This window comes from Lepidochelys kempii, chromosome 3 (genome assembly GCF_965140265.1).
Source record: "Lepidochelys kempii isolate rLepKem1 chromosome 3, rLepKem1.hap2, whole genome shotgun sequence".
Lineage (NCBI taxonomy): Eukaryota > Metazoa > Chordata > Testudines > Cheloniidae > Lepidochelys > Lepidochelys kempii.
In genome coordinates this window covers 13,687,846-13,707,093 of record NC_133258.1, presented here as the reverse complement: position 1 = coordinate 13,707,093, position 19,248 = coordinate 13,687,846, and the positions used below count along the sequence as shown (strand labels likewise).

General features: G+C 47.5%; 1 protein-coding gene across 1 annotated transcript; it reads left to right on the top strand.

Annotated features, from left to right (window-relative positions):
• Nucleotides 1-2,082: 2,082 nt before the first annotated feature.
• LOC140908372 (opsin-5-like) lies at nucleotides 2,083-13,997 on the top strand. The gene is made up of 4 exons (XM_073335350.1): nucleotides 2,083-2,155; nucleotides 6,552-6,845; nucleotides 9,170-9,501; nucleotides 13,650-13,997. The coding sequence occupies exons 1-4, from the start codon at nucleotides 2,083-2,085 to the stop codon at nucleotides 13,995-13,997; spliced, it is 1,047 nt and encodes a 348-aa protein (XP_073191451.1).
• Nucleotides 13,998-19,248: the final 5,251 nt, after the last annotated feature.

Here is a 19,248-nt window from a genome sequence, read left to right as displayed (position 1 = left end):
ACCCGGATTCACATCTGGTAGAGTCCCTTGAGGGCAGTGCCAGAGGCTAGACCAGTGGTCCCCAAACTTTTGAAGGTTGCCCTCCCCTGCCCTGCCCTGGAGGTGCGGCCAGGAGCAGAGATGTAGCTCGGGAGGAATGCGGACGGGGTAAGGGGGCTAAGGCTGGTGTCACAGCTGGGTGTGGGTCTGGGACCAGGAGCAGGGCTGAGGATGGGGGCTGGTATGGGGCTGCCCTTCCCTGAGTCTCTGCCCCTTCAAGGCCCCCCCTGCTCACTCCATCCCCCCTCCCTCCATCGCTCGCTTTCCCCCACCCTCACTCACTTTCACTGGGCTTGGGCAGGGGGTTGGGGTGTGGGAGGGGGGTGAAGGCTCCGGCTGGGGGTGCGGGATCTGGGGTGGGACTGCGGATGAGGGGTTTGGGGTACAGGAGAGGGGTCCAGGCTGGGGCCAAGGGGCTCAGAGTGCAGGAGGGGATGTGGGCTCTGGCTGGGGGTATGGGCTCCGGGGTGGGGCTGGGGATGAGGGGTTTGGGGTGTGTGTGGGCTCCAGGAGGGAGTTTGGGTGTGGGAGGGGACTCCGGGCTGTGCCGCAGATCAAATTTTTACTGGCCCGGTTGGTGGCGCCAACCGGAGCTGCCAGGGTTCCTTTTTGACTAGGCAGTCTGGTTGAAAACCGGATGCCTGGCAGCCCTACTGGGAGCGGAGCTGTGCCGAGCCTAGGGACAGGACCAGATGCAGGGCTGGCAGCTGGGGATGCAGCTGGGGGTGGGACCAGAGCAGAACTGGGGGTGGGGAAGGGCTGGGTGGTGCTCCCACCCCACCCCCACATTGGGGTTGGCCCAGGCCCTGCTGTGCCCCCCCCGAAGGTTCCGCCATGCCCCCCTAAGGTCATGCCCGACACTTTGGGGACCTCTGAACTAGGCTAACCTCCCCTGTCCATGGCAGAGGCCAAATCTGCAAGTAGAAGGGATCTTTAGACCACCTTCTAATTATCAAAAGTGCCTCAATTCATTCTCCAATTTTACACCCACAAATACCTGGGCTCTTTCATAGCACTTATTATTTGATGTCCATCTACCTGGCTACCCTCACACATCTGGTAGTCAGACACCTAATAAGTGCTATAAAATGTACCTGCAAGATTGATATTTAAAATGCATGTACAAAATCAGAGGGTTCTTCTGAAAAATCAGGACCTTCATATATAAGTGACTAGGCAGGAATCCACTCTACAAGTTTCGGATCTGGAGCCAAACTTCTGCCATATTTATTCTGGTCTGGGAATCTGGAGTTGAGGTGCGGACTATTATAAAGAGGAGCCAGCTGCAAAATGTGGACGTGATGCTAAACCCCTCGTGGTTTGGGGTTTTAGATCTGGGATTTCAGTTTGGGCCCATTCCCAGTAATTACACACCTATCCAGAGCGACTCAGAACAGTTAGTTCTGTCCTGGGTCTTTGCTGCTACATGCACTGCACAATCCTTGAATTGTGCTCAGACGTTCTATAACCAGCCTCCGGAAGCCCTGCCTGCTGGAGTGGGACTGCGACCCCCATGCACTGCAGCCGTACCCTGCCTCTTGTAACAGGGCAGAGCAAAGAGAAACCTCCTCAGCCCTCTTATCTCCATGCCTCAGACATAAAGCAATAAAAAGCCCCCTGCTCCAGAGCGTCTAGTTCCCTAGAGTTGCTGTTGGATGAGCTGCAATTGCTTTTTGCCCACTGCAGTGCACAGAGAGGGGATTTGCACAGAGAGGTTGCTTGACAAGCCAGAGAGCAGAGCGGGTGTGGGTGGAGGGAGGCTCTGGTAGCCAGTCAGGCTGTGAGTGTGCCGAGCTCTGACACTCCGTAGGGAGGAGCGCTTTCCCCATCTCCACTCTCCTCATCTCCTGCCAGGGAGCACAAGGGAAATGGAGAGATGAGAATGCACAGGGGGGACCCTTCACATTGACTGCACCCCACCTCTCTGCCGGCACCTGTGGACAAATGCCACACACACCATGAGGAAGAGCCTCTTCACCGTCCCTACTAGCATTGCTTTGCCTTTGATTTAAATCTTTACCTACTGTACTTCCACAAGGGGCCATGGAGCAGCAATATCTCTCCAAACTCCACCCCACAGTGGATTACGGAGCAGGAGTGTTTCTTCTGATCATAGGTGAGTTCTCCCTCCTCAGTCACCGATGCTTGTTTAGGGAACAGGAACTGCCAGATTGAATCAGACCCATGGTCCATCTAGTCCAGTGTCCTGTCTCTGACAGTGGCCAGCACCACAAGCTTCAGAGGAAGGTGCAAGAATAGGCAGACGGGATAATCTGCCCTTTATCCCACCCCTGGTCTCATCCTGGTCTCTAATAGTTAGAGATTGGCTTGAGCCCTGATGCGCAATGTTTACTATCCCTTCCAGAATTTGTTGCCCATAATTTTGGTAAATTAACTTTTGCCAGCAGAAGGTCTCCTCTGCAGAACCAAGATTGTAAACCACCTGCCTCCATTTCAGCATCCCGGTGCTGGAGTTCTATGGGTCACTTTGATGATCAAAAACAGAGGCAGTTTTGTGGGGGTCTGTACAGGACAGCATCTTTTGTCTGATCCTAGAGTTGCTTAGGGGTATCATTTCTTTTTAAGAACAGCTCTGCTTTAATAGGACAAGCTTGTATAAAAGGGCGGGAGGGTTTTCAAATAGCATGTGAGTTTTATATAGCTGGCTATTTGTGTTTTTGAAGGTAGATTTACAATGAAGTACATGGGTACACCATACATATGTACCACACAGAGTGTGGCTTCAGCTCACGATCCTTATTACTTGTGGGTTTCTTGCACGCTTCCGAATAGCATCTTAGTGATCTGTTCGTTAAGGCTGGGATTTTCCAAAGAGCCTAAGGGTGTTAGGCACCCAACTGTCACTGAATTTCAATAGGATTTGACTGCTTAGCTCCATTAGGCTTGTTGGAAAATCCCAGTCTAAATTCCTAGCCGCAAAATAGGAGAGAGAGGGAAATAGCAAATCAAGGTGTATTTCGGAAATGATAATGTGAAGTGTTACAGAGGAGGGGGAAATATGTTCCCCAGCTGGGGATCTATGGAAAACAAGGAACACTGTGTATTTTTCAGAGGTTGGAAATTTCCCTGACGACTTCCCCTACAAATACATCACTGCATCTTTTTCATGAACACACTGCTACAGTCTTGCTTTTACAGCTAAAGGGAAGGCATTGTAAATAATGAGAATCTGTTGTTTCCTCTTTTCATTGCTGACTTTAGAGAGCATGTTCACAGTAAAACTTTAGATTAAACTCGTTGCTACAGAACCGTACTTGCTTGAAAAGAAAACAGACCCAATTGTTTGCTCTTGGTATTTTGGGCAGGCTTTAGTGATATTTTGGCAAGAAAAATGACACTAGAGTGTAGCAGTTTGCTAGGTGAAAACATCCTCCAGGAAAGAGGGGACGGCTTTGTTACTTCTATCATCCCCTGTGCTCCTCTTAGGCTTTTATAGGAATTTGCAACTTGTAACTATTTTCATCATTAAAATAGCCTGTCCCTTAACAATAGATTCTTAGTTCAGCCTAGGATTTAACTGAGTGAGGTGCTCAGATACTACCCTGATGTGGGTGGAATAAGGACCGATATTGGATTGAATAGAATGTTAGTTAGCTCAGTCTGACACCTTGTGAAACTCCAGTCCAAACAAGGTTAGTTATACTTTTGCACGTGCTAAGCTGGTCCAGTTAAAGCCTGTGCTTCCCTAACAGTTTAGCACATACTAAAAGTACAATTACTTTGCTTGGCTAGAATTTTCAGTGTCATCTAGCTAACTAACACCCCACCCTTAGCTCCTAGTCTAGCCATAGCCATAGTGCAAAGGAACAAACTCTGATGTTAAATCATTATTATGGGCTTGGGAGAAATATGAAGCATGCCATGTGGACATAATGGACACCATGCTACAAGGGGTGTTGAATGCACTCTGAATAACCCAGGTGGCACTTAGCATAATGACCAATCAGGCCAGCTAGAGTTACCATATTTCAGGTTCCCAAAAAGAGGACACTGCTGGAGTGGCAGGAGCTGGAGGGGGTACCTGCGGTGGGGGTACTCACTGGGGGTGACGGGCAGTGTCACTCCCTTTCATGGTGGCAGGGTGGCTGGTGCAAGCCAAAGATGCTGTCATAAAAATAAAGGGAAGGGTAAACCCCTTTAAATCCCTCCCGGCCAGAGGAAAAACCCTTTCACCTGTAAAGGCTTAAGAAGCTAGGATAACCTCGCTGGCACCTGACCAAAATGACCAATGAAGAGACAAGATACTTTCAAAGCTGGAGGGGGGGAAGAAACAAAGGGTCTCTCTGTCTGTGTGATGCTTTTGCCGGGAACAGAAAAGGAATGGAGTCTTAGAACTTAGTAAGTAATCTAGCTAGATATGCGTTAGATTCTGTTTTGTTTAAATGGCTGATAAAATAAGCTGTGCTGAATGGAATGTAGATTCCTGTTTTTGTGTCTATTTGTAACTTAAGGTTTTGCTGAGAGGGATTCTCCATGTTTTGAATCTGATTACCCTGTAAGGTATTTACCATCCTGATTTTACAGAGGTGATTCTTTTACTTTTTTTCTTCAATTAAAATTCTTCTTTTAAGAACCTGATTGCTTTTTCATTGTTCTTAAGATCTAAGGGTTTGGGTCTCTGTTCACCTATGCAAATTGGTGAGGATCTTTATCAAGCCTTCCCCAGGAAAGGGGGTGTAGGGTTTGGGGAGGATTTTGGGGGGAAAGACATTTCCAAGCGGGCTCTTTCCCAGTTATATATTTGTTAGACGCTTGGTGGTGGCAGCGATAAAGTCCAAGGGCAAAAGGTAAAATAGTGTGTACCTTGGGGAAGTTTTAACCAAGCTGGTAAAAATAAGCTTAGGGGGTTTTCATGCAGGTCCCCACATCTGCATCCTAGAGTTCAGAGTGGGGAAGGAACCTTGACAGATGCAATGACAGACGTTAGTCAGCACCTCCCTGCGGGACCCCCTCCTGAGGGCTGAGAACTGGGTGGGTGGGATCCAGCAGCTGTGGCTTACAGGAGAAAGGACCAATCAGCTGCAGATGCAGGGGAGGGACCAATTGGGAAGTGGACCAATCAGGGCTCTTTTGGAACGGCAGATTGTCTGCTCTGCAAAAACTGGGGACATTTCCTGTTATTTTAAAAATACCGCTGGACAGAGAAAGGAGGCTCAAAAAAGAGACGTATGGTAACCCTGACTCAGAGCCCAGTCCTGCAGCTCTGCATGTAGAGGCCTGGGAATGTTGGGTCCTGAGTTCAGAAAAGAGAACTTTCTGATGATGTCAGCAGAGCTATTAAAGCTTCAGAAAGGAAGTTTATTCAGCGGAGATTTTCACTAAAAGAAGCATTGCAAAAACTGAAGAGTCTTATTAGGTGAAGGGTCAAATTCTGCTCTTTCTTCAGTAAGGTCACAGAATAAAGCAAACATCTGGCCCCAAAATCACTGTGTTTTGAACATCACAGGCCCGATTCATTGGTATGTCTTGGCAGCTTTGGGTGGCTCCAGCAAGGACCAATGAAGCCAGGTTTGTGGCTGCTTTGCACTGCAAGAGCTGTGCAAATAAGCCAGACCATATCAGGGAATCTGGCCCTGTATATTTTAAGCCAAGTGCATTTCTGTGCACTAGTTGTTTAGTTTTTTAAGATCTCACACAAATCCTATACAGATGGATCAGCACAGATCCTCTAGGCAAAAACAGTGCTTCTAGGTACCACAGGAAGGTCTGGGTTTGACTCTTAGTTCATTCTCACTGCTTTTACACCAACTCTAACAGACTGACACCACCCGAGAGAAGAGACGCAGCTGCAGGCAGGTCCCAGCAAGGACTGGGGGCAAAACAAAATGCCAGGTGCCTGGCTGCAGCAAAACAATGAGTGCCGTGATCAATTCTGCAGCATCCTTCACTAACAATGTCTGTTCAAGTCAGCTGCAGGGACTGACCCTGGGTCTGCCTGCACAATTATGAGGATAAATGCATTCAAGACTGTGAAGGGCTTTGAGATCTACTGATGAAAAGCTCTACATAAGAGCTAAGTATTATTATTACTACCACATGAACTTGATGACCAGGCCTGGCAGCTTACAGTAGCAGATGCAACCCTCTATGTTGTCTAGCCACTAGAGGGAGCAAAGAGCCACATCGTTAGCCAAATGCCTCCAAGTCTCCCAGCGACCTTAGTTCTGTGTCTGCAGGGACGTCCTTTCAGAAAAGTTCTTGTGGGGGAGGTGGGGAAAGCACAGTCATGTCCGCATCTAGAATATTATATGTGATTATTTTCATATCCTGCAAAGTCTGTGGAGGAGGGAGGGGTGAAAAGCGGAAAGACATCATGGAGAATATAGACCTATGAAAAGTCAGTGGAGCAAACCAAGGTTTTGGGGGAGGGCAACTGCCCTCTTACAAATGACTGGCACTGGTTGTGTCTTTCACAGCATCAAGCATATTACTGGCATGTCAACAAATACATCGATAATTATTACTATCTACACTGTTTTCTCCCCTCTCAGGGATCCTGACGATTCTGGGGAATTCAGCAGTCCTTGTTACTGCAGTGAAGCGCTCTTCCCATCTCAAGTCCCCCGAGCTGCTTATAATAAATTTAGCCGTAACGGATCTTGGAATGGCCATCAGCATGTACCCGCTGGCCATTGCCTCAGCATGGAACCATGCTTGGCTGGGAGGAGATGCGTCCTGTATATATTACGCCCTGATGGGTTTCCTCTTCGGCGTCTCCAGCATGATGACCTTGTGTATGATGGCTGTGATCCGGTTCCTTGTAACCAACTCATCCACATCTAATAGTAAGTAATAAAATACAACACTGAAGAGTGTCAAGGCTGGGTCATAGGCAGCCAGACTAGGGTGACCAGATGTCCCAATTTTATAGGGACAGTCCCAATTATAGGGGCTTTTTCTTATATAGGCACCTATTACCCCCCATCCCCTGTCCCGATTTTTTACACTTGCTATCTGGTCACCCTAAGCCAGACCTAGTGGTCAGAGCTGGAGTCCACAGTCAAGAGTTGAGAGTCAGCTGGGTCAGGATACTGGGAGATCAAAGGCAGGAGACAAACTTGGGATCAGAACCATGAGTTGGTAACCAGAGTCAGGCTGGGTCAGGAGACCTGGGGGTCAGAGACAGGAGTCAAACCGGAGATCAGATGTGAGGAGCCAAGCCAGGTTGGGATGCCAGGAAGTCAGGCTGTGGGAGACGCAGGAGGAGGAGGCAGCACAAGGTGCACAGTCCAGGACAGGGTGAAACGTGTTGTTCAGACAGCTTCCTATTCCTGTTGCTGGCTTAAATAGGGTAGGCAGGCCAATTGGCTGCTTTGGGACTCTGCCAATAGGACCTCAGGGGCAGAGCTTCAAACTGTGGCAGGACTTCATAGGTCCTGGGGTCAGCAGTTGTCAGCAAGCTGCCAAGTGGAGGGCTGACGCATGGCTGCTCCTGTGGACCTGGGTCATGACGAGTCATCTGGGGACCACAATAGTAGAACATTGGGCTGTTATGTTGAGAGAGCCAGTTTCAGGTCAGAGGTGGCTCCCAGTTCATCTTGCTGGCTTCTAAGGATCCTTTCCTTAGGCGCCTAATGCAGGACTGTGGATTACATTAGGCTGCTTGGTACATAGGAGCTAGGAATTGTATCACCCCAGTACCTTTGTGGATATGGCCCTAAGTCTCTGTTCCTCAGTTCTCCATATGTAAATGCAGGTGGTTCCTTCCTCCCATCCTTTATCTGTCTCGTCCATTTAGGCTGTAATTTCTCTCGCTAAGTACATGTACAGCACCTTGGACAAGGGGGCCTCTAGGTGCTGCTGTAATACACATAATGCCATAGTGATGATTTCAGACCAGAATTTGGTGCTTATCTGTCCTGAAACTCAGACTCTTTTAAGGTTTGTCTATCCCTGTTCCCTGGTGACCTGTTAGGATCCCCACTCGTTGTGTGGGTGGAAGCTGGGCATTTCATTAAAGTGATATCTTTGAGGTCCCTGAAGGAAGAGTGCAGCAGAAGCCACTCAGAACTATAAGCAATATGATAGCCCCTCTACAGCAGGCTACTGACAGCTGTTTCCAAGTAGGCTGCACTTCATTATCTTAAAAGTTGTGTTGTCAGCTGCTTTTAGGGGGAAATGAGTAAAGAAACCATATGGTAGAGGCGGCGACTTGGCTTCAGAACAGAAGAGACAGACAATAGCCTCTGGGGTGCGGGGAAGCAGAGTGAGTCCACCACGACATGTGCCCTATTAACTAGAATGAGTTGGTTCAACCGAGCATCACTTAACAAGTAACATTAGGAAAGCACCAATGAGAGACAAAGGCCTAGTTCCTGGCATTGCTATGGCTACTTTGCATTGGCCTGGATTTCCTGGCTACAGGGGAACTGGGCTGGTCGGAACCTGCTTCCTGACTCATGCACCCCCTACCTGCAAGGATCTGGCTGGGAGAAAGGGGTAAAACCAGAATGCTGCACTCTGGCGATCCTGGGCTGCTGGAATGGCCCCTTGTAGGCTGGTACGATTCCAGAGCAGCAGCCCTGCAGCTGCTCTTAGTTGTTCCAGGGACTAGCCTGGCATTCAGGGTACATCTACACTGTGATGAAAGACCTGAGGCATCACTGCAGCTGGCCCGGGTAAGCTGATTTGGGGTCACGGGGCTCTAAAATTGCAGTGTAGATGTTTGGGCTCAGGCTGGAGCCTGGGCTCTGAGACCCTCCCCACTACATTGCAATGTTCAGCTCTGTGGCCTGAGCCCGAGTCAGCTGACCCGGGCTCAGAGACTTGGTGCTGCGGATATTTTATCAGAGCATCGATGTACCTGCAGTGAGCCAACGATCAGGGAGCTTCAGCGATAGCTCAGCCACCTTCGCAGCACCATTCCCCGGCTGCACTGGATGGGAAAAGGCCAGTTTGAGGCTCTGGCACAGAGGGCTGTGAAAGCCAGGACACCTCCATTGACTTCCGCTGTGGTTGGCACGGTACAGCAACACTTATACATCAGAGGGCAAACAAAGGGCACTGCCCAATGGGTCCCACGGAGCAAATCTTTCATTCCTTTAAACTAGCCCTGAAATCATGGGGTTAACGTGAGATTCAGATGGACTTGCTGTTCCTTTTCTTCCAGGCAATACAATCAACAAGAACGCCGTTTGCATTTTGATTGCGTTCATCTGGCTGGGCTCGCTGCTCTGGGCCATTCTGCCTTTGCTGGGTTGGGGTTATTATGGCCCCGAACCGTTCGGCATCTCCTGCACGATAGCGTGGAGCGAATTCCACAACTCCGCCAACGGCTTCTCTTTCATCCTGAGCATGTTCATTCTATGCACACTCCTGCCTGCGCTGACCATCCTCAGCTGTTACGTGGGCATAGCGTGGAAGGTTCGCAAAGCATATCAGGAGATACAGAACTCTGACAGGATCCCTAATGCGGCAAAGCTGGAAAGGAGGCTGACACTGGTGAGTTACCTGAAGAGCCAGAACAGGTCAAAGCAAGCAGGGGCCCTGTGTGATGTGACCCTTGCAGGAACCCATCTAGCCCCCTTCACACTCAGTGAGTGGGACTCTCTTGCCCACCTTATTTTGCACCTATCTGAGGATCTGTGGCATTTCTCCAATCTGATCCAGCTAGGCTGTTTTTCATGGGTGGCGCATGAACCCCCCCTATTCGGGGAGGCTAGCCCCTGGCCCTGCCCCTTCTGCCTGAGACCCCTCCCATTCCACCCCCTTTTCCTGCCGGAACCCCGAGCTTCCCAAAGCGGTCAGAGGAGCTCCGTCCCAGCCGCCCTGAGCCCCAGCCCGCCAACCCCAGCCCCCTCAGCCAGCCCAGTCTAGGCCCTGCTGGCTTTGAGGGAGAGACTGAGGGAGGGTGGGAAGACCAGCAGCATGGGCGGGACCACAGGGGAAGAATGGGCTGCGGAAGGGGGGCCTCAGGGCGGACCCATAACTTGGCTGTTAGGGAAGGCTTAGCCTCCCCTGGCCTACTATACCTGTCACCCACGCTGTTTTTATAAGAGACTCAGAGTATCTGAGAGCTTCTGATGACTCCTTTCTGTGGCCTAAGAAGCCATAAAGAATTGAGTACAACTTTCCAAGCCCCTAAGGACTCCTCCCGCATCAGCTCCAGACAAGCTGACAGGTGCACAGCTCGTACCTTTTAACCAGTGCGAAAGACCCGGAGCGCCGCCGGGTGAGTAAAAGCACCGGAGTGGGTGGCGCCTTTTCTTTGGATCGCTCCCCCTGTTCCTTCAACAGGGGGAAATTTAAAAGGCGCCAAGACATTGACAAGGCGCCACTTGTGCAGCGGCCGCTGCCCCGCTCCCCCCCTAGCTATGCTACTGCCAGCTTTAATTCCCACCTCTGTCTGACGCGGAGAAAGGATTTGTGCTTGCGTCTCCCACATGCCAGGAGAGTGCTGTAGCCACTGGGCTGTGGGTTAATGTACACTGTCAAAAAGCTGCTCTCCTCCAGAGGAAAGGTGGGCAAAGTGATAGTTTTGCCTGCTACACAAGCATACGGTGTGGTTTAACTGTTGTAGCCATGCCATGTCTCCAATGGAAAATAGGGGGTTGATACAGAATTTGGGCGAAGTTCTTTAGCCTGTGCTCTGCAGCAGGTCAGACTAGGTGATCACAGTGGCCCCTTCTGGCCTTGAAATCCATGAATTCATGTTGGAAAGTGCTTTGAAAACCTCGGATGAACCCTAGCATGGAAGGGCTGAATGTTATTTTGTAAGATTAGGGAACAAAACATTAAGTTTTCCAACGTAAAGTACTCTCCAATTCAAAGAACTTTTATTTCCTCAACTTTCACCTGCTGGTGCATAGTGTAATTTGTCATTATTTTATTCACTTGTATGCTACAGTAAACAGAAGTGCCTAGCCCAGTTTCTGAGTACTCTTTGAGAAACTACATATAATAAAATAAGGAGGCTCTAGCAATTACCCCAGGATAACACTACCCCAGAAGCAACATATAGCCAAGATTAATTTAAGGCCCAGATGCTCAAAGGCACCTAATTTCCACTGATTGGGAGTTAGGTGCCTAAATACCTTTGAGGATCTGGGCCTAAGAGAGGTACAAGGTTAGACATGTCAGTGTTGTCAATTCTTGCAATTTTATTGCAAGTCTCACAGTATTTGGTGTTTTTCTTAAAGTCCCAGCTCCTGGAGTTATGGAGTGATTACCTGAGAATCTCAGCTTTTATTTAAAAGAAAAGTTTCTAGCCTCATGGTTGCAGAGAAAAGCTGGAAAAGGTGACCCATAAAGGCTCAAGAATTAGAAGGCAAATAGAGAACCCTGAATGTGTTGTTTAGTTTTTTTTAAATTTTCAAGCTTGTAAAGCTGTTCTACTGATTTTAGGGACCTGACTCATGAACTTTTAATACTCGAGGCTGGCAGTTGTAGGAGCCTAGAGTTAATGAGCACAGATGAGAGCTCATCACTTTTGAAAAATCAAGCCACTTATTAGGAGCCTTAAAACACAGCTAATCAGGTTCCTATTTATTTAAAATCTTGGCCAAATTTAATAAACACCATTACCCAAATCACCTGCAGAACTGCCCCCCCTTCTAACCATCCTTCAGCCTCACCCATCTCCTAAGTCCCTAGAGACCAGGGAGACAGCTGGGTCTAGCAGCACACCTGGACCACTAGCGAACCTGACCTGGACATGGAGCAATAGGAAAAGCAAATTCTAAAGATTCAGGCCCTAATGGGGCATACCCTTCTAGTTGCCCTGACCCTCTGCTGACTGCAGCTGTGGCAGCCTCTCATGAGGAGAGATGTAGTCTTCTAGATAGTAATTGCTGTATTAGAAAGAAGTGATAAAAGCACTGATGCCTAATTACTCTTTGGAGAAAGTCATTACTGCGTGATTCCACCCCATAGTTCTACAAATTTACATAATTTGTTCTCCCCATCCCCAACCTTGGACAGCAAGGGTTGTTCAGTCTCCAGCTGCGTTCATTTCTTGGCCTCAGCTGAGATGGCGACCAAGGCAAATCAATTCGTGCCATTCCAAAGTGCTGGGTTTTGTGATGGGGATGCTTGTCAGCATTCATCAATTCAGAAAGGAGACCTCGTAGTTAGGTCCACAGGGGTTTGATTTATGCTCTGATAAATGATGACGCTCTGATCATGCCCTACCACTGGTAAGACCCAGCTGGCCTCCCATCCCAGGGGTAGGTGGTGCATGATAGACACACTCATGCATTGTGCGTGACTCACCGATCTGTGCACGCTCCCACCCAGGGCAGGCTCTGTTCCTCCGGTGCCTGCTGCTGACAGCCAATCTGGCATTGCGGGAGTTTGCTTCTTCTTGTGGCTTGGCCCTCCAGCCAGGTCAAGTTCAGTCTCCTTCTGGGGGAACAGAGTCCCACAAACAATGGTTGATGATGACCTCAGGCCAGGTTTTCAGCCTCCCATGAGCTCAGTGGACCCTCCATCCCTTATCTCTGGGCTTTTAATAGTTCTTACACTCACTGGGGGCTTTCACAACACTCTCCTTGGTGGCCAGCAGAGGAACCCAGGCCCACCCTGTCCTCTGGGTTCCATGTCGGGGACCCTGTAGCAAGCAGCTAAGGTTTGCTCCCTCAAGCTCCTTGCTGCTTCCCTGTACCCATTCGCTGCCTTGTCCTGTCCCTCAGCCTTTTTCCCCAGCTCTCTTCAGAGTCTGTTCAGACGCTTATATCAAGCAACTCCTCCCAGGCCTTTCTCCCTGCAGGGCCGCTTCCTGTCTTTCTATCAAGGCTCACCACAGGGCCTTGCTCTATCCCTCTCAGTATCTCGCCTGGTCTTTTACCAGAATTTCCCCAAACCTTCTCCCCTCAGGCCTGCTGGCCTCTCTTTTACTCCCCTGAAGTCCTTCCTCTCTATTAGCCACCCCAGCTCCTTCCCAGCTGGGTCAAATCCTAAATTAGGCCTGGCCCACACTCCAGGTGCAACTAACACACTCTTTGCTGGAGTGGTGTACACACCCCATCACAGGAGTGCAATGATAACCAGAAGGTGTCCTGCCTCAGGATCAGAGCCATGATTCATTAATTTGTTCTATTCATGTAACTAACACTGTGGACAGACATCCAGAGAGCACTTGGGTCCACATTGGTTTCAACAGCATGACTACACTGCCATGAATTATATACCTCATGTACTATGCTGCCCGTTAGACCTACATTATACAGCAATGCCCCTGATTTATGCTTGTATAAAAGTCTCTCCAGTCATGCTGAAATGGGTTTAGACCATATTAAGGTATCATTTTGAGTAGGGTTCTGCCTTGTAGCCCTACAGTATTTTTCATGGACATAGAGACCAGATGGTGCTGAGTAAGGCTGGTCAAAAATTTTCCATCAAAGCTTTTTTATGACAAAATTGAGGTTTTGACTAAACAAAGTTGTTCATTAAAAATTGTTTTCTCTGTATGGAATACTGAAATATTTTGAGTCAGCAGTTTCTCACGAGAGTTGTAGTTCAGGGCCCTTATACTTCCATTCGCCGTCATGGTCCACGCTCTCTGGCCATACTATACCTCCTGTGACGTACCACAGCCAGGGAAGGGGAAAAGCGGTGTTAGCTGAGGACTGAACACACTGTGCCTTTTTCAGATGGCTGTGTTTGTCAGCATCGGATTCCTCGGTGCCTGGACACCCTACACAGCAGTCAGCTTCTGGTCAATCTTTAACTCCAGCAAATCTCTACATCCTGTCATTACGCTACTGCCGTGTCTGTTTGCCAAGTCTTCAACAGCTTATAACCCTTTCATTTACTACGTCTTCAGCAAAACTTTCCGGCGTGAAATTAAGCAAATGAAGTGTTGCTGTGGCTGGCGAGCTCACTTCTTTAACACGGAGAACTCAATCGAAAACCCCATGTCGATGATGTGGATGGGTAGAGAAAACGCATGTGTTTGTCCAACTGCAAAGGCGAACAACGGGGAGGCCTCAACCCAATAAGCAGCAGAGCTGGCTTTACAAACACAGCAGAAAAGCCTGCTTCATCCTGTATTATAGGGAATCAGTACAGGAGGGCCGTCATGATGTCTGTTATGATAAATTGCTGTCGTAAATTGAGTGACATGTTGTGAAGAACTATGATTTATTTTTAAAGTTAAGCAGCAAGGAAAGAGGTGTTTTGAAGGACTTTCACTTCATGAAAATTAAAATATTAGTGGATTCCTCTCTGCCCTAAACCAAACGAAACCAGCTTTAGCTTAACTACTGTGGAAGAATAAGTACTGTGCTTGAAAGAGGATTTACTGGTTTTTATTTTTTTCCTTATGCTTTTGACTTTATGCTGGAATCTCTGTGCAGCTCATGATGGTGCCTCAAGAGAAAACAACTGATAATACTGGAAGTTGACACCCCGCTGCCCCAAATTAGATGCTTTTAAACAAAGAAGAAAGAGAATATGCCACTTCCCCAGCAATAAGAAAGGACGAACATAGCGGAACCGAGAACACTCATCAGCTGGAAGAGAGAGCTACAGGATGCAGCAACTGCTTGCAAAATGGCCATTTTAGGGCTACAGTGGCTTGCCTCTGCCAAATTTAAAGGGCCAGTCTCCAGAAAGGCACGTCAGGGCAAGGATTCTTTAAGAGGGCGGGTCTAGACTGAGGCAGCTCAGTAGGAATGAGGCAGTCTTAGAGAAAGGGTCTGCTGCTGCAGAACACAAAAAGATGTGAACCGTGAAATCATCTTTTAGGATAAGGAAGCACACAGGATACTATTTGTCAAAGAATGACCATTCCTTTGACACCGGTGCCTGTGGTGTTCCTCCTAGACTGGAACCGAGTGGTGAATAGAAGCAACGCAGCTCTGACAGTGAAATGACTCAATTTTGAGTGGAAGTCCTGTGACACACAGCAGGAGGTGCAAGGTCACTGTCTTGTAAGGGAAGGGAGAGTAGCGATAGCAGGCCGGATTCTCTGCTTATTCTAGTGTAAATAGGGAGGTACTTCATTGAAGTCAATTAGAGGAGGAGTCTCAGGCCCCTGTACGTTGACAGGAGAAAGGACAAAGGTGAGGTGTAGTCCTGTGAAGGGGAAGCAAATCCCAAGGCTCTTCGGTCTGCAAAGTTGAGGGTTGGCAAAGAATGGGTGTGTCTGAGGAGACATGGGTTTAAACACGCTCCTCCTCATGTTAATGAGTTGCTTAGCTACACTCATTCACTCTTTGCTTCACTTGTGCTACTAAACAGAAGTTACATGGGCTCAGATGCTTTCTAGGAAATGATCAGTAGAAGTTAGGAGCCTAAATACCTTTAAGGATCCAGGCCTAGATGTGCATGGGTCATATTCAAATTAGTGCAGAACCCCACTCCCTGGTGCTCCCTCCTGTCTTGCCCATCACTTTTTGTCACAGTCTTTTACACACGAAACTCAGTGGAGTTTGTCGTGAATTTACCGAAGAAACGCTGTTTGTTGGAAAATGCTGATTTGTCGAAACTGAGCCCATTCGTGGGAAATCTGACAAATTTCCTGGCTCAAAAAAAAATTTAAACCTCCTCCCCCACCCCCAAGTTTTGAAATTGTTGAAACCTCCCACTTCCACGTTTTCTAAATGAAAAGTTCCAGTTTTTGGTTTGAAATGACTTTTCATTCCAAAATGTCAGTTAATTTATAGTAAAAAAAAAAAAAAAAAAAAGTGAAAAGTGAAACAGAGTTATCAAAATAAAGTGTTTTGATTGAGGGCATCCATTTTTTTTAACGATTTTCAGATCCTAGAGCTTGGGCTCTAGCCCGACAACAGAAGTCTACACAGTAATTTAACAGGGAAAAGAGGGGTCGGGGGGGGGGCAGATGCATGTAGGGGATAGGCTGAAGACTGGGGAGTGAGAGGAGCAGACTTGTTGGAGTAGGGAGGGAGAGAAGGAAGGCAGGATAGTTACTGTGACATCCTGTAATTTCCAATAATATCCTTTAAAGCCTTTATTGTATTAGTTTATATATTATTGCAGGCTGACACTGTAAGTAACCTCCTGAGTGGTGGAGATGTGACAGATGTAAGACTGAGGAGTTCAAAAGACTATATTGAAAATGTGCCTGACCAGTATGGACTTTTGGGTCAAAGGGTATTAAGTAGATTTCCTGGGGAATCCCTAAGGCAAGGTTAATGCTAGTTCCCATCCCTGGTTATGCAAAACCCCAGCCTTTCAAAGCTATGCCCTGAGGAGGAGTTCATTGCCTGCTGATTACCCATAACTGAAGACCAAGCTCAAAGGCCTGAGCTGTATAAGGAAATGGCTGATCTGCCCAGTCGACATTCTCGTTCTGGAGCTAATATGGATGATCTCGTAACCATAAGGAAAACCCAGTTGTGGATTTGAAGGACTAAAACCTTCCAGAGCCCTAAGCTGGAATAGGAAAAAGAAAAGTACTTGTGGCATCTTAGAGACTAACAAATTTATTTGAGCATAAGCTTTCATGAGCTACAGCTCACTTCATCGGATGCATGCAGTGGAAAATACAGTGGGGAGATTTATATACACAGAGAACATGAAACAATGGGTGTTACCATACACACTGTAACAAGAGTGATCAGGTAAGGTGAGCTATTACCAGCAGGAGAGCCGGGGGGCAAAAGACCTTTTGTAGTGATAATCAAGACGGGCCATTTCCAGCAGCTGACAAGACCATGTGAGGAACAGTGTGTGTGTGTGGGGGAAATAGTTTTACTTTGTGTAATGACGCATCCACTCCCAGTCTTTATTCAAGCCTAAGTTAATTGAATCCAGTTTGCAAATTAATTCCAATTCAGCAGTCTCTCCGTGGAGTCTGTTTTTGAAGTTTTTTTGTTGAAGAATTGCCACTTTTAGGTCTGTAATCGAGTGACCAAAGAGATTGAAGTGTTCTCCGACTGGTTTTTGAATGTTATAATTCTTGATGTCTGATTTGTGTCCATTTATTCTTTTACGTAGAGACTGTCCAGTTTGGCCAATGTACATGGCAGAGGGGCATTGCTGGCACATGATGGCATATATCACATTGGTAGATGTGCAGGTGAACGAGCCTCTGATAGCGTGGCTGATGTGATTAAGCCCTATGATGGTGTCCCCTGAATAGATATGTGGACAGAGTTGGCAACGGGCTTTGTTGCAAGGATAGGTTCCTTGGTTAGTGTTTTTGTTGGGTGGTGTGTGGTTGCTGGTGAGTATTTGCTTCAGCTTGGGGGGGCTGTCCGTAAGCAAGGACTGGCCTGTCTCCCAAGATCTGTAAGAGTGATGGGTCATCTTTCAGGATACGTTGTAGATCCTTGATGATGCGTTGGAGAGGTTTTAGTTGGGGGCTGAAGGTAATGGCTAGTGGCATTGTTATTTTCTTTGTTGGGCCTGTCCTGTAGTAGGTAACTTCTGGGAACTCTTCTGGCTCTGTCAATCTGTTTCTTCACTTCAGCAGGTGGGTATTGTAGTTGTAAGAAAGCTTGACAGAGATCTTGTAGGCGTTTGTCTCTGTCTGAGGGGTTGGAGCAAATGTGGTTGTATCGTAGAGCTTGGCTTAAGGTCTTCCCCCATCCCCCCTCCACTATCCTGCTGGTAATAGCTCACCTTACCTGATCACTCTTGTCACGGTGTGTATGGTAACACCCATTGTTTCATGTTCTCTGTGTATATAAATCTCCCCGTATTTTCTACAGCATGCATCCAATGAAGTGAGCTGTAACTCATGAAAGCTTATGCTCAAATAAATTTAAGTCTCTAAGGTGCCACAAGTACTCCTTTTCTTTTTGTGGATACAGAGACTAACACGGCTGCTACTCTGAAACCTTTCGTTTATGCAAGGCACTCAATTTAGCCATATGGAGTGGAAATCTATCAACTTCATGAAAAAACTGGTACAGATACAGACAGACATCATCTTCCTTTCCAAATGCAAACAGATGGACATCGTACCAAAAGGATTGAAGGTAAAAAATCCATTACAATCTACATACTACACAGATTATGCTGACAGCTTGTGCCACACACTCTCAAAGAAACTGCGGAACCACCTGATCAACATCCTCTACAGCAAATAGGGAAAGATTAAGAATGAGCTCTCAAGACTGGATACTCTCATGGAAAAACCAACCTTCCATACAAACTTTCTCGTGGCTGGACTTTACAAAAACTAGACAAGCCATTTACAACACACACTTTGCTTCTCTACAAAAGAAAAAGGACACTAAACTATCTAAATTACTACATGGTTCCCTTAACCCACCCAGCAATATTGTTAATCTATCCAACTATACTCTTAGCCCAGCAGAAGAGTCTGTCCTATCTCGGGGCCTCTCCTTCTGCCCCTCTAGGCCCACGAACATGATACAGTTCTGTGGTGACCCAGAATCCTATTTTCGACATCTCCGACTCAAGGAATATTTCCAACACACCTCTGAACAACATACTAACCCACAGAGACCTTCCTACCAAGACTACAAAAAGGAGGATTCTGGGTGGACTCCTCCTGAAGGTTGAACCAACAGACTGGACTTCTACAGACTGCTTCCACCGACGTGCACGGGCTGAAATTGTGGAAAAGCAGCATCACTTGCCCCATAACCTCAGCTGTGCAAATACATTTGTTAGTCTCTAAAGTGCCACAAGTACTCCTTTTCTTTCTGCGGATACAGACTAACACGGCTGCTATTCTGAAAGCTGGAATAGGTGAGACTTCTGGTAAGCTTTCTAGCATGCATGTGGGTTCTTTTATTGTTTTAATACGTTTTCTCTGTAATGCTTTTATCTTAAGAATAAATGTGCTTGCTTAGAAAGAGCTATGTGCTAATTTATAACTGCAGGTGATACAATGGTCATAGCCTTCACAGGTGCTGGCCTGTTTAGGCAGTCTGACTTGCTGGGGATATCACAATGTAAAGCAGGGAGTTGTGCAGCCTTAAAATCGCTGTTCAGGAGGGAATGACACTCAGATCTCCGCCCAACATAGGTGATGGCTGGGAACTAGAAGCCTAAAGTGGGTGCCTTTATTGGACCATGAAGGGGAAATACAGGTGTAGTATTACCCTGAAACTGTGGCACACATCATTATCTCTGAAGCTGGACCAAGAAAGCAATGAACTAGGTTTTAGAATGAAATTCACCCCTTCCTGCTCAAAGCGCACGTAAGCAGGCATGGAGCAGGGAACTGAAGAGTAGTGTGTATGGTGGAAGCAGCAGCCAGTGACAAAGTAGACACTTGAGAACCATAACTGCTGCTCTCTGCCAGATTTA